The following is a 23,879-nucleotide window of genomic DNA, read 5'->3' on the forward strand; positions in this document are numbered from 1 at the left end:
TTGGCCACCGGCAGCTCCTCGCGGCGCGGCGCGGGGCTCCTGCCAAGCCTCTGAAAGCTCAGGGTTTGGGGCAGCCATATCTGTTTGTCTTGTGATACCAGATGCTGGCTTTCTTCAGCGGAACAGAAGTAGAAGGGGGAAAATTCCCAAAATAGAAAATAGCCCTGTCAGTAAAACCCGGGGAAGCTGAGGGTCAGCTTAAGCTTGGAAGAGCTGGAGCTTAAGGCAAGGATGGAGGTGGATGGCTGGGAGATGACCACTGGACACAAGGCAGGAGCTCTTTGGGGTCAGAACAGCCTGTGGGATGAAGAGAGGAAAATGCCTCTTCTGAGCCCTTCAAAGCAGGCGGTGTCGTAAAAACCCACTGGACATTCGTGAGACTCGACTCATTATGGGCACAGGACCTCTTGATTACTGTGAAAGATTCGTCATCAGAATTGTTTTTTGTGCCCGTGGGGGATCCACTTAGTTATTTCCAACTACAGCTCTAAATTGTTCCCATGCTGCATGGTGCTTTGATTAGCTAAAATCTTGCAGTAACTGTTTGAGGCTCTCACCGTGACCAAAAAAAAACAGGTGACAGTGATCAAACCATAGGGAGTGGAGTGGGAACTTTTTGGGGTTTAGACTGGGGAGAAGGAGCTTTTGGGGTAGGATAAGGTTGGAGGTAACCCCTGGACAGGTTCCTGGGCAATGAAGGACAAACCACCTGCAGCTTTCACCATGCTGTGTGTTGCTCCCCAGGAGAAATGGCAAATAAATGCCAAAATTCCAGGCTAAGCTTGCATTTAACTGCCCACAGAAACACGCAGGCATAGCCCCAGCCCCTGAGTCCCCATCATGTTCCAGCTGTGCTAATGGTCACCTTTCCTGCAGTAAATATTGGGCCAATTTCATCACATTTGGCTCATGTTTATCAACGCAGCACTTAAGCAATGGGGTTTTGGTTGCAGGGAAGGAATGAGTCCATCTCTGTCTTGCCCTGAGGTGAGGGATGAGGAGCCATGCGTGGGGTGTCCTGGCTTGGAGGCTCCTCACTCTGTGTTGCAACCCTCTGACTGCAGCAAAAATCAAATATTTGTGCTTGAAGACAGAGCTGAGGTAATTTCCACCAGGAATATGGCATCTCTCACCACTTGAACAATATTATGCATTCATTGTGCTATTATCCTGTCCAGTTCTTGACATAAACTGCTGAACAATTTTGACTTGAGCTCCCTTTTTAGCCAAGAGTATAAGCTCAAAAATTTTGAGGTTGCACTCGAGGACTTCCTAATCAACTGAGGAATGAACTCTGAAGCAGAAGTTGTATTTAGCAAAATGGACTTAAAATTATTATTCATAAATGCACATGTTATGGCTGAAGTTGTTCCACTTCTTTCTTTTACAGCCCTATAAATTGTATACAGAACATAAAGGCTTTACTTCTTAAATAAATGTTTTGCAGCCGCCATAAATTATCTTTCTTGCATTCATAATGAAAAAAGAAAATCACTGTTTGATGTTTTATATCCTCTTCACTAAAATGTAAAATATGGTAGTTGGAGCCAGATTTTATCTCATTTGAAAATAAAAGAAGGTTCATTTCCTACTAATTTTTTTCAGTCTTAGGTTTGGAGTTCCCATGAAGTGTTGCCCAATCTGCAAAGCAGCGTTACAATAAACTCTGCTTGAGCTGAGGCTTTGGGTTTGAGTTGTACCAGCACTAATAATCACCATTGTGAACTGAGTTATGAGCATAACCTGAGTCTCCTTTATCATTTTTTTAATCCCTGATGTTATATTTCATCTTTCTACACCCCCTGATCACTGGCTGAAGATCAGATTGTTGAACTTCTCCCAGCGCCAGCCCTCGAGGACCCTGCCCAGCCTGGCTGTCCTGGAAGCAGGCCTTGCTAAACTCCCAGCTCACTGGTTTGCAAAGCAAACTTCAGCCTTGTACTATTTACCTTGGCAAGTGCCCGACCAGATTGATGATCTGTAAAGTGGATTTGTTATTTGGCTGTTTGCTTTGGCAGCTCTTGAAAGCAGTTTGCTGATTACAGCCCCAGATGTCATTGCATACATTACTGCTCACTATAAGTTTCTTCTAAAGTTTTAATTTCAGCCACAAATACTATTAAGCTTTTTGCACCTTTGTGTATTTAGCTCATGGATATTAAATATCAAGAGCAGGCAGCCTCGATTTCCTTAATTTTTCCTCTTATTATCTTTGTTGGCCTCCTCCAGGCATCTGTGTAGTGCCCTGACAGGGGATGCTGCTTTGCCCTGGGTCAGTGCTGTGCCCACTGTGCCACAGGCAGTTGCAAGTTGGTCACATGCAGTTTCCTAACTGTAGATAAGATGGAGAATTGCCACAGCACTTGTATAAATTATCAGCTTTAACACGACCAAGCACTTGGGTCAGGAGAGCAGAGATCAGGAGTGATGGTCACTGAAATCTCCCTGTGCCTCACTCATGTGAGGGCAGGCACTGAAGGAACATGGTTTCCCTGGGTAATCTCCATCCCCTCTAACTATTATCTTGACTTTTAAAGGCTCTCAAACCCGATAAGCAATTTGGCAGATCAATAGGCTCAGAATCAATTTGTTTCTGACACAGGGTAATCCTGAGTTTGGCTCTGCTGCCAGCAGAGCTCTGCTCCCAGCCCTGTGCATGCAGCCATCAGGATTAGGGTTGAGAAATATTGGGATGTTAGATTCTCCTGCTGCCTCAAAATGCATCTGCCTTCCTAAAGTCCAGCAAGAGGCACATGAAAGGCTGAGCTGGGTGTTTGCTGCTCCCCTACCTCGAGTTCTGCAGGGCTGTCCAGGAGCAAAGCCTGGCACAGCCCAGCTTGGGCAAACACTGCTGGTCCTGGCTCTGAGCAGTTAAACCATCCTTTGTGGCCAGGAGCTTTGTTTTTTTCCAGTGGAGGCACTTTCAGCTTTGAAATATTTCAGTTGAAGAAGTTAATTCACTGTAAGTAAGTTTACTTTGCAAGGGGAGGATATCATTGTAGTATTTTTGGCCACTGCTTGAAAATTCCTCTAACCCTTTACTATAATAAGCAAATTGAGCAGATTAAAGACACATTATGCTGCCAAATGGTTTTTCTACACAGGGTGACATATATTTTTTCTGTGGAAAAGGTTGTGGGGGTTTTTGTGAGCTGCTATTCTTTTTTTAGCACTTCCTGTTTTATTGTGTTTGAAGTGTCTTTGTGGTGACCTGTTGGGGTAAGATTCTTCCATATGGAAGTGTTTCTTCAACTTTTAATCATTTTGTTTTAAAAAAAAAAGGTTTTAAATCCGATTTGCAGATGTCTCTGGTTGTGTTCGCAGAGAGCTTGTCCAGCTCACTACAGTGTTGTAGAAATGATGAATTGTTCATCCATGATGTGATGGTGACATCCACGGAGTTACACTCTCGGAATACCTTCTTTCAAATCTATTTAAAATATCTGTAGGAAAGCTTTTGTTTGCATTTTGATGTATTTTTCTCTTTGAAACCCTGCCTTCTCTGAATACCTTGGCAAAACTCCTGTTGGTTTTGGTGGAACTGGGATTTCACCAGTAGACAGCTGACTTGGTCGCAGGCACCTCTGGAGTAATATCAGGATAACAAGAAACCTGTGTCTGTTCCTGGAGAAAATCAAGCTGGGGTTTTATGAAGGGTCAAAAAAAAGTTACAAGTTTATTTTAAGTCTACAAGACCAAGTCATGAAAGCACAACAGAATGCAGATTCCCTGAGCTCTTACTGGGCTGGCCAGGTCATAACTGAGAGCAGAGTCTGGACCACTGGAGTTGTGCTGTAGCTGCGTCCTGTTTCCTATTAGCTCTGACACTAACATCTGAATTTCAGATTCTGCCTTGTTTAGGTTGAGCTGCTCAATCAGTGCATCCAAGAGACACCTCAGGACCTCTCTGGAGCTGCCTGGCTTGCAGGGGGTGTGAGGGCAGAGCTGGAGCTGCTGGGCACAGTGTGCTACCCAGGGATGTCCATCAGGCATCTCCAGACTTCCCCTCTGCATCATCCCCTCAATGTTTCAACCCAAAGAAAACTGCCTTTGACAGTGTTTTTGAGCCCACATGTGAATACCACATGTTGAGGTCTCATGTCTGCAGTTTCACTCCTAATTAAGTGTAGATGTAAGTACTGGGTATCGTTTAAGGTCTTTGGCTCTCTGCAATTCACCACAAGCATCTAATTCCCACTTCCTTTGTCTTGGACCTATTATTTATAGGAGAAGGGTAGGTGGACTTGATGCTTACAAATCTGTTGGATTATTTTGTTTCTGTAGCTGTCATCCTGTCAAGGGTCCTGCAGAAATTTGCACCGTGGGCTCTTGGTAGTTTATTGGGAATGAAATCCCCTCCTGTGCCAAAGGCTGGCCTTAGGTCTGTGCACCACTTAAGTCTTGCTAAGCCCTGAAAATGAGTCTTAAATGTAATATTGGCCTTCTCAGCACAGAGGTGAACTGCATTCTTTGTGAACAGTGAGATTTCCAGTTCAGCTTAAGGCTGTTTGTATCTGCTGCTGTGAGAATTAGGATGAGGTCTCTGAACCTGCTGAAATCTTTTGATGCTCATCCCTCAGAAGCCAGGGCCTTGCAGCTCTCTGACCTGACAACAGCACAGTCTGGAACAAGGCAGCTTTTTGATGTAGATGGGCACAGTACTCATCTGGTTTGGATTTTCAAGGTGTTCCAGAGTCATATTGTTAACTACAGGGGGTCTTCTGTGAGCAGCAATATGCACTGACTTACTGCTGAGACCTCAGAGCATTCCCAGATATCTATTTTTGGAAAACTTAAGTCAGGTAGCTCCTGTCTATTAGGCAGATGGAGAAATTGAGGCATAAGATAAACAGGTGACCTCCCTGTGCTGGGCAGAGCAGTATCAACAAGACCCAGACATAAAGCTGGGAAGTTATTTTACTCTGGTGTCCACAGTATTTATTCAGAGTGTGTTGGAAACATTTCCAATAAGGAAATCCCGACAACCATATTTGCATCTCCCCAAAAAACATCGTATTGGTGTAACCTTCTCAGGTGATGCTCTCCCTTGTCCCACCTGATGAGCTTAGGGCACAGATTTGGTTCTGACTTTTGGAAAAGATGGAATTGTGCCCGTTGAAGGTCATTATCATCTCCAGATCTGGCAGGGCTTCAGGGGTTCAGGGGACAAGGTGCCTTCAGCTCAGTGGCAATTCTGCAGTTTAAATATTTCACCAAAACACCTCCAACATCTCCCACTTCCTCAGTAGTTTCCTAACAGTGTCCAACTAGATGAAAATTAGCCAGTGACTTGGTCTGTGGAGCTGCAAAGGTCAAATGTCCTGGAGAGACAAGGTGCTAAAATGCTAATTCTCTCCTGGAATGGGAAGGCAGTTCTCTGCTCCATTGAGCAGAAAATGCAGGTGGGCTTAAACATCTCCATTTTTTGCCTTCTGTTTTGAATGCAATTAAATAAAATCTGCTGTGGTTACAGGGAGGATAACCAACTTCCAGTGCAATCCCAAATCCCAACACCAGTTGTGAGGCGAACAGCTTGGGAAGGCTGCAAATGTCCTGGGCTGGTCCCTGCCCCATCTGTCCCCAGTGTGGGACACACAGGAAGCTCGCCCTGAACTTCTGTTCTCACACTTCTCCTCTTGGAATCTTGTTTTCCACTTTTTGGAGATTTGTGAAACATATGCCTTGGAGGCTTCCCAACTTCTTTTCACAGCAAGAGGAGAATTGCTCTCTGCGCTGTAAAAACTCTCACGAAAAAGCACACTCCTTTCTAAAGGACCTGCCTGGTGCAGCTCAGCAATTCCCATTTCTCATCACTTCACAGTGTATTTTATAGGGTATAAAAATGGTGTTATGATCCGTGTTCCCAAACCTTGCCTCAGCTAGCAAGAACATCAATAAACATGGCTTGATAGACACCAGAGCTGCCCCGCTGTTCCCCCGGTGCTTTGAACGTGCCCTCACAGACTTTTGGAATCTATTCTCCATGTAGGAAACTCCTCGTGCCTCTGTTGAGTTTTTAATGTATCAAAGGTAATAATTGTGCTTAGAAAAAAGTGACTTCTCCCAGGATACATTCCCAATCTGGTCACTTAATGTGCTTAGAAATATTTCCTTTCCTTCATCTCACGTCCTGCAGATTTTTTCTCATTCCTTGATTTAAATTAATCTGCAGATTGGGACTCTGGTGTTACCCAGATCTGGCAAAAGATTTTACTTCATTTCTCCCCCTTCTCTTTTCCTTCTCTCTCTATAAAGTTATTATTGTTATTTCTTCAGTTCACAGCTGGGATGATGGGTTTGAACAGCTCCACACTCTGTTCCAGGAAATTCTGTCTTTGTTCCGAGGCTTCCAGCTCAGAGGCTCCTTCCACCTTGATCTTTCAGCACAGCACTAAAACATTTGGCAAGTTTTTTTGTCATGTTTTTTGCTGCTGTCCAGGGCTTTTGAGAGATTCCCCTTGGACAACTTCCACCTCTGAGCTTGCCCACTGGAGGAAATACTTCCCCTTGAATTTACACAGCCACATCATCACGAGTGCTGCATCCCTCTCATATCTTCATTAGCTGCCTTTCCTCCCTGGATTTGCTTCTCTCTGCTTTAAAGTCAGTTTTTTCCTGCTGAAGCCTTGAGCTGCTGGGAGGATGGTTGGAGCTGGAGCAGCACTGGATCCAGTGGGCTCTCCCCAGAGGAGGTGGTTCTGCAGGCTGCAGAGAACAATTTGCTCTGTAAAACATCAGTGGTTTCCCTCATCATTTCAGTCTGGAAAAGCTATGGGATCATACCTGAATTATATCAGTCTCCCTAATAATCAGCTTTCTTTTCCACATTAAATTCCCCAGAAACTTGTGATTAGCCCCACTTCTGAGAGTTCACCACAGCTTAATTCTACTGTAAAACTGTCAGCAGTGATTTTCTTGTTTAAAGACAGATTTTGGTTCTTGTACAGAACTACTTCTTGCTAAATTCCTTTTCAACCAAACACTCTTGTCATTTCTCAGCCATTAAAGACAATAAACTCCATCTTTGGATTTTTACATGCTGAACTTAGTTTATAATGATGGATACTTGTTTATAACACACTGAAGATTTTTGTTAGCTTTCTGGCATAAAAATTGGAATCTTCTCTTTTGATTCGTGGTTATTAGTAGCAGGTTTATCCTTTCAAATATGTACAAGCCATGATTTAAGTGGAATATTTATTGTCCACAAGAATGGTAGGCTGCAGCTCTCAGAATCCATCTTGCCTTTTCAAGCAGCATCTTTCTAATCATCAAACTATTCTCGTGGGTTGAAGCTGATTTTGCAGCAGGATTTGGGTGTTGCAACCCAGAAAGTCACTGACACAGTGCTGGGTTTTGATGCTTTGGTCCATGAGGAGACCTGGGGCTCCTCTCCCCTGCGTTTTGGGGCAGCTCCAGGTGTGGATGATCCCACATTTGCTGGCATGCTTAAGTCAGTTGCTATAAAGTGTATTTTGAAGGTGCTGTGAAGCTGGATCAGGACCTCCTGGGGAAGTGGGAAGTGGGAAGTGAGAAGAACCCACCTGGACCATCCTAGAGAAGGCCACAGTACCATGGAAACTCAAATGGTTCTTCCTAGATCCAGGGAAATCTGTTGGGTCAGGCAGGGATTTGGGGTGGCTTGGTTTGGACTTCCACAGAAATGTCTCTTCCTTCTCTCTGTCTGTGCCTGGTGGAATGGTCCATCACAAATTACATTAGAGATTTTATTGCAGCATAAATCAGAGCAAAGCATGTCCTTGCCATCCATGCTCCACAACAGGGTTTAGTGAAGGGAGAAAAAAAAAAATTGACTATAATAATCCAGTTCTTGTCCTTCCAACTTAGGGCACACAGTGTGAATTATCAGACTTTCCTCTTAATTGTGATTTATTTTGCATTATTTTGGGTTGAAGCACCCACTTCCATCTGTTTTTCTGGTTTTGCGGGAAGAAAAGTAAGGAAGAGTAAGGAAAATTTGCCACTTAATTTGTCCCCATTAGGGTGATTCCCTACAGGCACACCCTTCTAGTCACCTTCCGTGATTTCTGTAGCAGGAGGTCAGTGCCACTGTCAAGTGCAAAAATGCTGTTGTCACTCAAGGCAGTCAAAGACCTTGTGTGACTTTTTTTAAGGAGTTCTTGCTTGCTCCTGAAGCTTCGCTGTCAGCTGTGACAAGCACATTTCTCTCCTTCTCAGGATTTTCATGGAGTTTCACAGAGTTCTATTTCTGCTCCTTGTTTTTCCCATGTGGAATGTGTTTGGAGAATTGTTTCCCTGGGGTGATGCTTGGTTGGATTCTGGTGAGGATTGTTTGAGCCTGGTGGCCAACCCAACCCAACCTAACCCAACCCAACCCAACCCAACCCAACCCAATCCAATCCAATCCAATCCAATGCAACCCAACCCAACCTAATCCAATCCAACCCACCTGGGGTTGGGCTCTCAGAGAGGGTCACGAGTTGTGGTAGAGTCAGAGAACGTAGTATGTAGTTTTAGTATCCTACTTTTATATAGTATATTGATGTATTTGAGCACAGTTATAATAAAGAAATCATTCAGCCTTCTGAATTGAGTCAGACATCAGCATTTCTTCCCATTGGGTTGGCCTGCATTAACAATAGTGAGCCAGGAGCAGGGAGCCACGGCTGCCTGACTCCTCTGTGCACTGGAGCTGCTGCAGCCAGCGTGGAGCTCGGGGAGGGCTGAGCCCTCTGAGCTCACTCTGTGCTGAGGATGAGAGGGAGATGAGTTAAGTGCCCGACAGCCTTAGGCTGGGACGTGCCAGCTGCGATCATTTTTTCACTCCATCATCTCACCTTGCCACGTCGCTCTGCCTTACCCAGCCACCAGATGCCTGATGGATAATACAAGTGACAAGGGCAAAACCTCCTCCATGGATGCAGAGGAGAACTTCAGGGGCTGCTGGCTCCTGCCCAGCTGTGTCCTGCTGGCTGCAGTGAAATCCCTGCCTTGCATGGGGTTTGGGAGCAGAGCAGACCTTGGTGCTGTGAGTTCCCGAGTGCTCTGGCCACGCTCCAGGAGCACACTTAAGCACACACTTAACTTTCAGCATATATACTCCCATGGAAGTCACTGGGGCTGTTTGCATGCTTAAAAGTAAGTATATGCTTAAGCTGGCTCAGAACCAGAGGTTTCAGTGCTTTGTAGGTCCAGTCCTTGCTGGAGCTCAGATAATTTGCTCGTGCAACTTGGCACACGCTTTTAATGAATTCAGAATCGGGCCAAAAAAATTTATCTTCCCTGACTTGGAAGGATTACAAGGAAACAAGTTTAAGGTTTTGTTGAATTTTTATTACTTTCTAAACATAAAATTTCATGTTTCTCTGTAGTCCTTAAAGAAACACATATTTCTAGTGTTCTTGGGGGGATCTAGAGACTTGGAGAGAGAAATTTCCAAAATGCTCAGAGCTGATGGAGGAGAACCTGGGATGTGCTGCCTGGCCAGGCAGGAGTGGCTCTGGAGTTCCCATCTGTGTTTTCAGACTTTGTATGAAAATGTGGAATTGCACTGGGTTGTCCTCAGGCAGAAGATTTCATTGTGGTCACCTTTGTGAGTTACTTAAATCTCAATGTTCCAGCTCTTCCCTGGTGTGCACAATAAAATTCTCTCTATCAACCCTGAAAACTCATTTTGCCTCCGTGCTTTAGGTGTATTTTGTACTACTTCCTCATCCCCTGATCTTGGTCACTCAGTTAAGAAGTTGCTGAGTTTCCAAACCAATTCCTGAAGTGAATGGTTCTGTATGCTGGTGGCAGCTGCTCAGCTGCCCCAAACACAAACATTTCCATCACTCTGGTTTAACACCTGAATCCATCTTGTGCCAGGTTTGAAATGTGTTAAAATACTTGAGGGGAAGCTGTGATTCCAGCAGGCTGTGCTCATCCTGTTTGATATAACCCTAATAAATGGAATGGTAACTCAGTGAGATTTGCTCCAGAAGTGGCAGAAGGTTCATCATTAGGAAGAAGCTCTTTCCTGTCAGGGTGGGCAGGCCCTGGCACAGGTGCCCAGAGAAGCTGTGGCTGCCCTTGGATCCCTGGAAGTGTCCAAGGCCAGATTGGGCAGGGCTGGGAGCACCCTGGGATAGTGGAAGATGTCCCTGACAATGACAAGATGGAATAGGATGGTTTTGAAGGTCTCTTCCAACCCAAACCATTCTGGAATTCTGTACCTTGTGCTGCAGGAGCTGGGCACTGCCACCCACGTGCTGGGCACAAACCAGCAGGAAAAGTCACCCTGTGACCAATTTCCCAACACCCAGAGAGTGCCTGGTGTTTGCAAGTGAGATTTCTTTATCCATGTCCAAGCAGTGATTAGACAGTAGCTTGGAACCAGCGTGCACATTATCTCACAGTGAGGTAAGACAAATAAATTACAACTTGGAAGCCCCAAGTGGGTTCAGTGATCCACCTTAGGAAAATATTTTGGTTTCTGTTTATAAGGCAGCTGGGTTGTGAAATGTTTCATTTGGGAAAGGTGATATGAGACCAGAGAAATATTTGCTCTTATAATGCAAAAAATATTCCAGTTTCTCTCCTGACGGGTTGTTAGTGATATAAACCAAATTTCTCGTTTCCGGAGCCTCGGTGCTCAGCTGCTTCCCCACAGATGCTCTGCTCTAAACTCTCTCCTGGCTGACAAGAAGCTGCCCATTATCTCCCCTTGTTTGGGAACATCTCTCAGGCTGCAGATGACATATGAAGAAGAAATGACCCAAAGCCCAGCAGAACTCTCTGGCAGCCTGGGCGTGCTGTGGGGAGGATGCTGAGGATCCTGGGGCAGGGTTTGGGCACCCGTCCCTGCTGTGCAGCTCCATCCAGCTGTGGGTGGGATGGGGAAGCCTTCACCCCTCCTTTGCAGCAGGTTTTAAACAGGTATCCCCAACATTCAGCTGCAGAGAAACTGCACCCACGATGAACTTGGCCTTTCCACACTCTCCGTTGTTATTACACAAGGAGTATCCTGTTACAATTTCAGTGATATATTAGTACATAACCCAGTTCCAATGTTTTTTCAACACTAAGATTTTTTTTTTAAATTCAAATTAAACAATCAGAATTAAATTCCTTGGCTCACACAGTCACCACTAAGGCTCAAGCAAGATGACAAATCCACGCTTGTGTCTCGAAGTGTAACATAAGATCTCAGTTATCCCAAAAACCCCGATGAGTTGTCAGATCTTTCCTTACTTGTGGGTAAATATGAGCCTTTTCTAATCCATTATGTGTCCTTGGTACATGTGTGTATAGCTATGCATTTGCACATGCCACGAGATTGATAATAAGCAAGATAAATCTGTTTTCCTAAGGGAAGTAATATATTATTCCAGCCCCTGCAGTGGAATTGGCATCATTTCTACCTCCTTAAGACAGGGTACGACTTCAAACCTCTTCCCAAGAGTTCAGAAATCACTTGGCATATAAAGAAATAAGGATCATTATGTGGTGTCACAGAAATACCAGATGTATCCTTCCTGCATCTCACACAGCGTTTCCCCCACCAAAGCCAACACAAAAGGCTTCAGCATCCTAAAATCGCTGCTTTTATTCGGAGGAGAAGTCAAACAAAATAAAGGCTCGCCTAAAAAAGCCTCCACTGAGATTTAATGGAATTCATTCCATGTTTAAATTTCCTAGGCATTGTTGAAAATCTCAATAATCATCTTATTGTAAGCTTAGCTAAGTCGTAGATCTTCAGAGAGTGGGAAAATTTACTAGGAGGAAAAAAAAAAAGTTACTGGATTTTCTAATTTTAACCAGGACTGAGAATTATAAGTCTGTGAATACCACAGGAAAACATTTTCAACCTTGCAAAAACTAAAAAGTGCTGAAGATCTTCAGTGAATCCTTTTTTAATGAAATTTCCAAACCTGGAGGTTGAAAGAACATCAGGTGAAGTTTTTTTGCTGTGCAGATTCATACCTGGTAACGCAGGCTTGTGCAGAACCCTGGGTTCTTCAGGACACTCTGCCTTATGCCAGGATTAAATATAAAGAAATGTTAATCTCTGAGGGGTCTTGGGGCTGGTTGTAGCATTCCTGATTTTTTCCAGGCGTTCTGATTCTGTAAAGCGTTAAAATATGCACAAATCTTGCTGTTCAAGGGGGAGGGGGAAAAGTTTTTCTTAGAATTTAATTTTATTACAAAGGGCTATTTTGTTTTCAAAATCATAATAGCATCCAGTTATACTGTAGATTCCATCTCTTTTTGCTTTTAGGCAGCTAACTAGCATCCAGTGTTGGAAAAATACTCCCAGCTGATTGTTCAGTGCACTGTGCTCCTCAGGCTGTGGATGAGCTGCACCTTCTCTGGGGGTGCAACCTCTGGCAGCACCCACCCGTGCCCACCTGTGCCCCAGCACCTTGTGCTGTTCTTTAAGGCAAAGAGACAAAGTCTTGTGCTTCTGGTACTGCAGAATACTGCAAAATTCTGCAAAATACTGCAAAATACTGCAAAATTCTGGTACCACGGAACAAATTCCCTGTTGACACCAAGCACGCGTTTTGGTGCGCTTTCCCTCTGAAGCCCTGCTTTGGCTGGCTGTCACATCCTGCCTCCAGTTGTTAAACCATCCCCTGTCCTTGCAGTGACCTCCATGCCCTGGGGAAGCCAGGAGCTCAGCAAGGGCTGGAGGAGCTCTCGGCAGTGCTGGGGGGGCTTTGGGGGGCTCCGTTCAGCTTTTTGGGGCCCCAGTTTGGTGGCCAGGTGTGCTGGCAGCAGGAGCCTGCAGTTGGATGGCATCTGACAGGCCCTGGGAGCATTCGAGGCAAAGGCAGAGTTTAATAAATACACTTAATCATTTCTGTTTTGACCTTAGCCCAGACTCGTAGTCAGACACGGAGAGCTGGAAACGCACTTTGTCAAGGCTCCTCTGGCAAAGCAGGGCAGCCCCGCTCTGAGGAAAGGCAGATCCTTCAGAAAGGAGAGTAAAAGGTCAGGACTAATCCAAAAGGACAAGCAGTGTATGTCTGTGTGTATATTGGGTTTCACATATGAAATCCAGTCATGATAAATCTGATGGCTTTAGAAACATCTACTTTGATTAATGAAAACATAGTTCCCATAGACTATGGGTTTCATACTTCAAAGTTCCCCTGGATTTAGAACCTTAGGTTTTGCTTATTCATATAACATGCAGGAAACTATTTTTAAATGAATAAGGGAATATAAAAAAAAAATTAAAAGGCAAATGTTTCAGCATCGGTGGTGCAGATAGGCTGGATAATAAGGAGCAAAATTAACAAACAGCAGACATTTTATTATGCATTTTACAATAATGTTTACATTCTTCTCTCTATATTTGTTTTTCCTTGAAAAGATTCATGTATTTATAAAAATATCTCTCTGCTCCAGCTCTGAAAATTGCAGCCTTGCTCACATTTGAAAGCTTCAAGGACGGCTGGGATGGCTGGCTGTGCTCCTGGCCATCCCAAATTTCCTGAGCCCCTGGTTAACCCCTTGTGCAGGAGCAGAGTATTTGGAGTTTGTTGGGATGTGGGGAGGAGGAGGAGGGTGGGATGGTCCCTAAGGACCTGCAGCACGATCCTGGACATGGCCAGCACTGCCTGGGCCACTGTCCTGAGTTGGTGGCCACGTGGGCAGCGTTTGGGCAACCTCCTCCCTGAGCACCCATCCCTGGAGTGCTGGGGCTGGGGCTCCTGAGGCCGCTGGGCTCCTCTGGCAGCTGCAGGTCTGCCCCAAACTCATCTGGAAATGCTGACAGAGGAATAAACAGCACTTTTGTTTACAAGTCTGTGGTGCTGAGGAGGGACGAGCAATTTCTCAGCCTCACTTAGCCAAGAGTTCAAAGGCACTTGGAAGTGTTGGTTGCCTGTGGGAGCGGGTACCCCGGCTGAAGGCTCCATTAATTAAATGCACTCACAGGATACAGAGCTGGTGAGTAATGTCCTGTTTATAGCAGAGCTGTGAGCAGTTCTGGAAAAAAAGAAACTCTGTAGGAGGGAAGATGACTGGGAGCAGAGTCACTCCAAAGGCTGCGGCTCCAGCCGTGGTTTCCAGAGGCAATAATTAATAATTAACACTCACACCTTGGTGTACCAGCGTTCTGGTGTGCCGTGGGAGAGCGGGGTGGCAGCGTGTGAGCCGTGCACAGGAGGGGAGCAGCAGCACGTGCCACGAGCACAGCCCCACAAGATCCAGGGCAGGGCAGGGGGATGTTGCTCCTCCACACTCAAATGAAGAATTTGCCTGGATTCCCCTTCGAGCGCTCAGAGCGTTGACAAAGTTCCGGCCCGGAAGGGAATTGGCAGAGCCTGTAGGAAAGTTGAACCTTTCATGTTCAGAGAGGTATGTAGAGTTTGAGTCACTGCTTTGGGTGAGGAGTTTCCATGCCCTGGTTCCTCACACGCCCGGGGGGTTCTCGCTCCCGGCCAGGGCGTTGCTGTGAGTCCCTCCAGAGTCCATCCAGAGTCCATCCAGAGTCCACCCTGGCTTCTGCAAAGGCCAGGAGAAGCAGGAGAGGTGATGGGCAACCTTCTGTCCCTCTTGCTTGCACCTCAGTTGTGGGAATCCAGGGCTTCCCTCTGGCTGCCCTGGTCAGGAACCCATGGACAGAGATCACAGACAGTGTCTCTGTACAGAGCCCCCAGAGACACTGGCTGTGATCTCTGTCCATGGAAAAGAGTTTTCAATCTTACAGCATGAATTACCAGCTCTGAGTGTTTGATATGAGTAATAATTAAGTGTGGCACAGGTATAAAAGTAAAATTTTAGGGTTCTAGATGAGGGGTCCAAAGGGGACAAGATGGAGGAAATTGGGTGTGCCTTGTCCTTTTTCTCCTCTTCATGCCCTCCATGTCTCACTGTGGTGTTGGCATTTTTCTGTTGGTTCAGGCTGGGGACACACTGTCCAACGTAGGTGACAGATATTGGCACGTTCTTGTAAATCCAGCCCAGGGAGTTTCTGGTATTTAATGTTTGTCACATCCCACTGAGGGCAGAGCCCCACACGCTGCCCTGCAGGACAGAGCTGGGCAGGGCAGCAGAACATGTGAGAGATCAACAGAATAAACAACCTTAAAAACCAACACAAACAAATTATAACTTCTTCTTTAGCAGCAAGGCAAAAATACAGAGACTTTCTACAATCTCAGAATCATCAATACCTCAGATTCCAACACTCAGTGTCCCACATCAATGCATGCCATTGATCAGGAGGCATTTTTTATCAATTAAAATTGGCACGTCGTTCCCCTCCTCTTCACTCTGTTATTTTTGCTCACACGTATGTTGCAATATGCAAGGTGAGGCTCAAAACTGTCAAGCCCTTTAATAGAACCATTACTGTATTTTTGGAGAATGTTCTCTTTTTGATTTACTGTTCCTTAGAAGACAGGAAATGGAGCTACTTGATTTCATATTTTAAACAAAGCCGTCCAGAGGTTTAATGAAAAAAATTTCCCCTGGCTTTTGAATTAAAGAGCTATGGTGAAAGATTTAGCTTAGCTATTTTGACTTACAAAAATAACACACTAGAAGCATTAAAACATTTTGTAAAAATACTTTTTACTACTAGAGAGAAGAAGTTTCTCTGGTTTTCTCACTTTTGGTTGGTGGGGCTTTGAAATGAAAGGACATTTCCAAGGTTTAGGGTGAGTTTTCCTTTCTTCAGTAAAATTTATTTTGCTTTTATTTTAAAAGCCTTGAAACAATTACAGTGCTAGAGACAAATCCTGTGTGTCTAAGCAAGGTAATTTGGTGTGAGTAATGACAGAAGCCTTTGCCATTAATAAAATGCAAGAAATATTAAGCAGAAAGATGGGAACCTGATTCTGCTCCATCAGCAGTGGCAAGAGAAAAGGGTGGTGCTCCTTGAGAGGCAAATGTCTGTGGAAAGAGAGGAGTGGGAGATTGACTTCATGCAAAAATTAAAGTTTTATTAGGAGAATTCTGTGTATGAAGCAGAATTAGCTCAGAGCACTTGGGCTGGAATTGCAAAACAAAGCACTTTTGACCTATATGGTTAAGACAAGCATCCTGCTTGTTCCATTTCTATGGATTTGGGGTTCTGAGATGATGCTTGGACATCATACACAGGAGGCTGATGATCTTCATTCCCTCCCAGTTTCATCTTCAGTAAATAAAGGAGAAGTGAATGTTCTGCAGGCTTGAAAGCACCGTGTAACAGGATGAAATATTGACACAATTTTAAGTCAATACGATTTTTTTTTTTCCAGTGATTTAATGAGATTTCACCAGCATTTCACAAGTAACTGCCAGACTCACATAATGCCTGCTTTGCTCACCCTTGAGTTGCTCCGAAATGAATTTCTCCTTTTAGGAGGAGCCTGTTCCCCAGCCAAAGCTGGGGGCAGAGGGAGTCAGGGGCTGATGTTGGTGGCTGTCAGGAGGGTTCAGCAGGTTTTAGCCTGCCTCCCCTCAGCCCTCAGTAATCCCTGGGATCAGCAGCAGCTTTCTCAGCCCCGCTGGTGCTGTGGTTCCCTTCTGGCTTTGGCAATTCTGAGAGCAGGACTCTCCCTCCACCCAGGTTTATTTGTAAACTCCTCGCTGGCCGGGGATGGGGAATTTGATACCTTATCAAGTGAGATACTGGGATTGAAAAGGGGAGAGTGAGGCAGCCAGAAGGAGAGATTACAATATAATAAATAGCAGAGACAGGGTGAGCTACTATCAGTGGGAGTTTAATGCCATTAGCCTGTGTGCTGTTTGGAATGATGTATGCAGGGAATGATGTAGGCAGGGCAAGGCACCCAAAGGCAGCAACCAGACCATTGCCATGTCACACACTCCAGAGTCACTTTCTAAGGTGTAAAACTACCCAGAACTTAATTCTGCCTTGAAAAAAAAAAATTAATTATTTTATTCTGACACATACGCTGTCTGCTGATGCACTGGCAAGAGGTACAGGAAGATCTGTGACAATAAATCTTGTTTTTTCTTGAAACACTTTTGTTTTACATCAGAGAGGGACAGAGCCAGGGATTTACAGGAGGAAAGAACCTGCCTGCTCAAGCAAGGTCCCCTTTTCCACCCCCACGTCCTGAATAACCTCAGTCACACTCTGGGTGTTCAGCTTCACCTGGAACCCATTTTAGCCATGTCTGAATGGAAATTTGGGGGAATTTTGGGTTCCACTGCAGCACAGAGCAGATGATGGTGCAAGGACCTCCTCTGCCTGATGCAGGCGGAGCGATCACCCACGGGCTGCAGTGGTGGCTGCTGAACCCCAGCTGGATGTCTGGATATCAATGATCTTGCCAGATGTGCACTGCTACCACAGAGAAGGAGTGAAAAAGGAGGAAAGATAAAACTACAGCTTCCCCAGCCCTACTTTTTACTTTTTTTTTTTTTTTTTACAAGCAAACTTTCAGTGCAGTTAATCCCTCTAACCTGCATTTGCATTAACACTTGCAGCCTCACACGTTGCTGCTAAGAAGTTTTGGCAGCTCCTGGCCCTGATTGCAGAGGTAACACTGCACTTGTCTCCTTTGCTCTCACTCAAGGATCTCAGGAGCCAGAGCCCAGCACTCCATGAAGTTTCTCCCTGTACACACAAGCAGGCATCTTGGCAGAGCTTCAAAAGCCATTTGCCTTATTATTCATTTGTCTGCTTATAGGAGCAGAAATGCTCCCATTTCTCACTTTTGGAATAAGGGCTGACACCAGGAAAGAGGAGATTTCTCATCTCTGGCACAACCCTGCAAAGCTGTGGGAGCTCATCGTGTCCCTGCTGCTTCCCTGAGGTTTGGGAAGCAGGTTTAAAAACCTCCCTGATCACTCTCAGGGTACACAAACAGCTGTCAAAAACAACTGGGGTCTTGGAGAAGGGGTCTCTGGGCTGCATGAAACTGTAGAAAAAAAAGCTTAAAAAGAAAAAAAACAAATTTTGCTTTTCCTCCTGCTTTTAGGAGAGCTCACATCATGAAAATGCTGTAGACATTTAAACATCATTGAAATTACTTCACCTCCTCCCTGCATTTTCTCAAACAAGCTTCAAGAACCCTCGCTTTCAAATAAATTAGTAGACTGCAGCAACCTTATAAATTCAGAGAGCCATTAAAAGTTGAAACATTTGGTCATTCCTTGTCTGGGTTGAAGGTGGGATTCATCCAGAGTTCAAGTGCGCGCACGGCACGAGCGCCACGGTCCCGTCCTGCAGAGGCCCGTGGCAGTGCTGATGGTTTTGTGGTGCCAGGAACCCACCCCGCAGCCAGGCGAGGAGATAAATCAACGCCGATGAAATTCAGGAGCCGGGAGTCACCACGGCAGCCCCTATAAATCCCTGGTGCTTCAGCCTGTGCCATGGGAGCCGGGAATTATCTGTCCCTCTTTGCTGCTGCGTGGATGAGCTGGCTGGGCGAGCGTTCAGGACGTTATCAGCCGGTCCTTGGGGCGCTATCAGAGGAAGGGCCGCCTGCCACGGGGCTCGGTCTCTCACCCTTTCTATTACCACCTGTCAGTGGCACGGAGTGTGCTGTGAAGCTGTACAGTCACAGACTACAAGTGTAGATAGTTTCTGACGGCTGATCAAAGGGGAAAACCAAAGGCCTGATAACAAGGACGTGTTTCATGTACTTTTAACTCTGAGAAACATTGGCATTTGCATTTTTTTCTCCTCGGTAGGCTGGCAGAAACCAGGCACAATAAACGCTGCATATTCAGTTACCTAATAGTGGAGTAAATGGTATGTGCTTGAAGGAACAAAGCATAACTGTAATCTCGTTCCAAGTGGGAATGATTTAAGTAAGCCTTCGCAGAAGACTTGCTGTATAATAAAGGAGAATAATTTTAATTTGTACTTTGAAGTGATCCTGAATTCAGAATCTAATCTTTGCATTCGGCAGAACATCATACCCTGCTGTGAATGAGGTAATAACTGCAAGCCAAGGAATTATTTGAAGGATCTTTTGTAGGTACGTGCTCTCCCTCACAAGAGCCAGATTCTTCAGTAGGGGCTGCTGGTGAAAAAGCCTATGTTAGAACACATTTGAGCTAAAACTTCACAGTGCAGGAGCAGAGAAAACCCACACTGAAGGAAGGGATCCATTTGTTCCTTCGTCAAAGGCGAGGCAGCTCTACCTCTTCTCTTCTTCAGAGCAAGAAAAGGAATTTAGGTAAAATTTCTGTCCATTAGCAAAGACAAAATGACTGTTTTCCATTGTCCAAGATGAGTAGGGGAAAGAAGCATCTCAGCAGCATCCCAGTGGAAGTCTAACCAACTTCAAAACTAATTCCTAGTTGTCTAACATAAAAATCCATGCATGCCATTCCCATGTGCATTACTGTGCTGCTTTCCTGACTCTCACCAGCGTGGGAGTGTGGGACAGCGTGGGTCTGTATTTTAATTTCACCTTTTTGATTGCAGCTGCTTGGTCGAAGCCGGTTCATACTTTGGGTCCAACTGTGCTGTGCTGGTAACACCCACCTTTGAGCTGGCGTGCTAAAATCAGCTTTGCAGGCACCCAAAGGGCAGCAGGCGGGGAAGGAGGGAGGTCGGTGCCGGGGAAGGAGGTCGGTGCCGCGGTGTCCCACGCGTGTCCCCTTTGTGTGTTGAAGGTGCCTTTGACCGGAGCGTCACCTTGCTGGAGGTGTGCGGGAGCTGGCCCGAGAGCTTCGGCCTGCGCCACATGGGCGCCATGGAGCACGGCGAGGAGGGGCTGCGGGAGCGCCTGGCCGACGCGATGTGCGAGTCCCCCAGCAGGGACATGGTGGGCTCAGGAACAGGTACAAAGAAGAGGTGTGATCAGAGATCACGTACATCTCACCCAATGGTGATTTTTATTTAATTTTTATTGAATTTTTTTTTTTTTTTTAAGTTTCGCTTTTCCTTTTCTCTCTGCGCTCCTCTCTCTCTCTCTCTCTCTTTTGTGAGGATGTCAGTGGGACAGATGTCATTTATAAAAAGAAGTTAGTGGTAAATCACATAAATACAGTCTGATAAGGCACATGAGGCTTCCTTATCATATAGCTCTCCTGCATCCTCTCCTGTGCAGATTGCTGCCTTTGCCCACCCTGCTCCAAACAATGCCATAATCACACATATCCTTATTTTGTGTCCTGAATAGAGCCACTGTGAAGCGCTGGTTCTGTAATCCAAATTAATCCATCTTCATCAGTGTCCATTATATTGATAAATTGTTTCATCTGTTTAAGTAAATGGAATGGCACATCAGAGATTAGGCTGTCAGGAGGGGCCCCGTGGTAGGAGATGCTCAGAAATTAAAGCGCAGTTACTGCGGGTTTATTGTCTCCATTAATTTCGACTTGTTCCAAAAAACACCTCAGAGTGGTGGTGGCCCCTAACATCAGCTGCCAACTCACTTGTCACTCTCCTGGCAGCTTGCCTGGGAAGGCAAAAGAGGAGAAACCAGCAGGAAGGTGTGGGAATGCCCACCTATGGATCTTTCAGGAAGAGCAGGAGCTGTCTCTTCCTTTTGCTCTTGTCCTCTTCTATCACTGAGGGTCTCGTGCTGCTCTGAGCTCTCTCTGCTCATCAAGAAGTCTCTCCCATCAGGGCTCATCCTGATTTTGCTCACTGTGGAGCAGGTACCAAACTGCAGCAACTTCCCACAGCCTGGAGGAGGAGGATGCAGAGGAGCAGGATTTTAGTCCTTGTCTGTAGGTACAGGCAGCAGTAACCAGGCTGAGCAGTGCAGAATTACCTTCATAACCCAGCTGGTCACCTGGCCTTTCTCTGATTTCCATCTTGAAAGAGATGAAATCAAAGGATGAGCTGGATTTGGAATCAACAGAAAGGCTTGGTTGAGCACTAAGGGTGGGTCTGCCGCAGCTGTGGTGCAAATCCTCACCAGCTTTTTGCCTTGGCCTGGTCACTTCATGAGTCCAGGAGTTCAGAGCTCCACCAGTGGAGCAGAGATCCTCAGCAGTGAGGACACAGATGCCTCACACTACTGGTGTGGACTTTAATCAGCTCATGTCTGTAAAGGTGGAAGGTGGAAAAAGCAGGCTATGAAAATAGAGAAAGGCACATATTTCATCACTTACTGACCCAGGCTGTGATCAGTGTGAACTTTGGGAGGGTATCACTGCTGATAATGGGTCAGCACCCCTCAGGCTGTGCATGGAAGGGGAAAGGTGAGGGGAATACTTCCCCTGAAAGCTGAAGCCTTCCAGATGTGCCAGGTTAGGGTGACTAACTGCCCTGGGGACTTGACAGTGTATTATACTGTAAACCAAGAGCTTTGTCAGAGACAGAGCTCTGTATTTTCCTTTCCTTTTTCACCAAATCCAGCTGATGTCAGCGAGTGCCAGCTGCTTTGGCATTAGATGAGGCTCACAGTACTGCAGGTGTAAAGACAGAAAGGAGCTGTTTATAGAGATGCCATCACTGAGTTAATATTCATCCAGAGAGATTTCTCCCAGCCCTTGCTCCAGCCCCATAAATCTCCCTAATGAGTGGAAGATAGATGCCATCCCAGAGCAGCGATTTTACGCAGCAATAATGAGTAACATGAGCACTGACCCAACTCACCCCATCCCACCACCCTCCTCTCCCTGTCATTAACACTCTGTGTTGCCCTGCCTGTCGTGGGATTCTCTCCACCACTAACACACTTTATTCTCAGGATTTGGGCATGTGGTGACTCAGAGCAGCAGAGAAAACCTGCTGATAAGAGGGTGAACTCCTGTGCCCTTTCCACTTCCATCCCCTAACAGCTCTTGAGCTGTTCCTCTTTAGCAGACAGACAGAAAAAGTTCTCTCCTGCTCAGATGTACCTGGAGAGCTGCACTCACTGAGGGAGTGGCTGCCAGCACCATTCCTCAGCCTGGGGAGCACAGGGAAGGGCTTGCATCTGTCTGCTGCTTAATAAATGGGCAGAGATAAGTGTGGAGCTGCATTACCCTCACTTCAAAAAAGAGGTGTCTTTGTTGGCTCATAACAAGTAGGAGAGTTTTCACTTCCCCCAGACCACTTATATCACAGCCAAGCTCGGCTGAACTGAATTATCTTTGAAAAAAATCAATTTTCCTCCTTGGGTTCTCTGCTGCCCACTCACCACAGTGAAATGACAGCAGAGTTCAGCAAAAAAGGAGGTTTGTTTGTTGGTAGTTGATTTCTCTCTTGCTGCTTCTTTCAAAACCAGTGTTTATATTTCTGCATTGGACTCAAAACTGCGGCATTTAAAATCCTTTTAATAATCCTAAAATAACTTAATTTATTCATGCCCTTTCTGTTTTGCATGCTTTAACCCCTGATTGCACTCCGTGGATTCTCTTCGGTCCTTAAATAGATTTTGCAGAGATTTAACAAAACTTGCAAAGTCTTACTCAAACTTCAGCACAATTTAATGAACATTTCTAGCTGGGAATGCTAAGATTTGTGCATGTGCAGTGCTGGGGTCCAATGTGTGGACAAAAACTGGGCAGTAGGGTGGACAGTGAGCCTCTGTCAAATGCTCGACTGGTCCTGACATGCACTTAATGGCAAGACATAAATAGATTCTTTTAATGCCTTAACTGTTAGGGCATAGCTGCCACGTAGGTTTATACAGAAATCAGGGCTGATAGGCTGCAGTGGTGTGCAGGGAGTGTGTGCTCGTGGTGCACACACCACTTTGGGGAGCTGATATTCCCAGAACCTCTGTTCTGGACCTGCCCCGTTGCATTGCAAAGCAGGGGTGGCAGCACAAAGCCTGGCTCTGGCTACTGGCACAGGCAGAACTACCCAGAGGTTGGTCACAGCACAAACATCCTACTGGAGGATGCTGGAAACATCAGGAGTCATCTGGCATTTGCAGGAAGGGGGGATTCGATGGGGCTGTTCCACCTCTGACTCTGTGCCAAGGGCAGAGGGTGGGAGAAGAACCAGGTCTGGAAAACAACCCCCCAAAAATCTCCTTTCCTTGTGACCTAAATGATAACTCCAGTTGTCCAGCTAGTTGGCTTGATTGGGAAACCAGCTTTTCCCCTTGTTATCCAATTATTCAGATGACCCATGTCTAGCTGAAGTGGAGTCTGCTGTACATAAGCTGTCAGCCCAGATACACATTTAATTCCAAGGAAGGCATAAATTGGCAAAGATGCAAAAAAGATGTTTTTGCTGTTTCAGTTTCTGTTGAAGTCTCACTGAAAAGGAAAAATTATGCAAGTCTAGACACAAATGTTAGTGGTCAGTGCCCTCTTTTGCTTGCAAAGCTTTGTTTTCAAGCAGCTACAATATTTACAATATTTACATTTGCAGTGCAGTTCTTAAGTGTGTGCTGGAGCTTCATATTGCATTCCCCCCACCCCCCCCCCCAAAAAAAAAAAAAAAAAAAAAGCCACCCTAGGACTGTGATTTATGAAACTCTACTTCCAGAAGACAAATATCTCTGGCAGGATTCCACTCAAACTGGACAGGAAGAATTTCTGCCAACTCAGGCTAGAAATCTTTCCCTCCCAAAATACTGTAATCAGTAAATTCTCTGCTTCACCTATTCCTTCAGCAAGTACAATTTTTAAGCTTTCCAGTGTTTCTAGGCTTAATATTTGAAATCAGCCAATAGTAGAGGAGCAACAGGATGTTTTTTGAGATGCATCTTTCTTCCAAAACTCCTGCAAGCCTCCAAGTCAGCTCTCACCTGCAGGGAGCCTGTGGCACAGTGAGGTGCACCTCTGGCCCTCAGAGGAAACTGTCTGGATTCCTTCCAAATTTCATGAACAGACTCATAATGCGCTGAAGGAAGCTCGTATGTTGAAGCAAACTCTTTAACCTGATTAATGGGATGTAAGTAAGTGGAGCTAATTAGATGTGCTGTTAGGGAATGGCCTGGAGGAAATCAGGGCTCCAGGCACTTTGGGTCCTGGTCCCCAGCCAAAGCCCGAGCCTAACTTGGGTCTGGACACCTTTGAGCTTTGCAGGGGGATGGTTTTGG

General features: G+C 45.6%; 1 protein-coding gene across 12 annotated transcripts in view; it reads left to right on the forward strand.

Moving 5' to 3' along the window:
• BCAS3 (BCAS3 microtubule associated cell migration factor) overlaps positions 1-23,879 on the forward strand; it is a 298,450-nt gene that overhangs the window by 257,944 nt on the left and 16,627 nt on the right. For 4 of the 12 annotated variants that reach the window (XM_085557228.1, XM_077787569.2, XM_085557229.1 and 1 more), the window contains one exon: positions 19,561-19,775. The exons of 2 other annotated variants lie outside the window; for them this stretch is intronic. In XM_085557228.1, coding sequence (XP_085413354.1) covers positions 19,561-19,775 — 215 coding nt within the window. The remainder of the gene's footprint in view (positions 1-19,560; positions 19,776-23,879) is intronic. 6 more of the 12 variants (XM_021524867.4, XM_077787567.2, XM_085557227.1 and 3 more) reach the window with 2 other exon arrangements.

This window comes from Lonchura striata, chromosome 19 (assembly GCF_050655825.1).
Source record: "Lonchura striata isolate lonStrDom1 chromosome 19, ASM5065582v1, whole genome shotgun sequence".
In the NCBI taxonomy this organism is placed as follows: domain Eukaryota; kingdom Metazoa; phylum Chordata; class Aves; order Passeriformes; family Estrildidae; genus Lonchura; species Lonchura striata.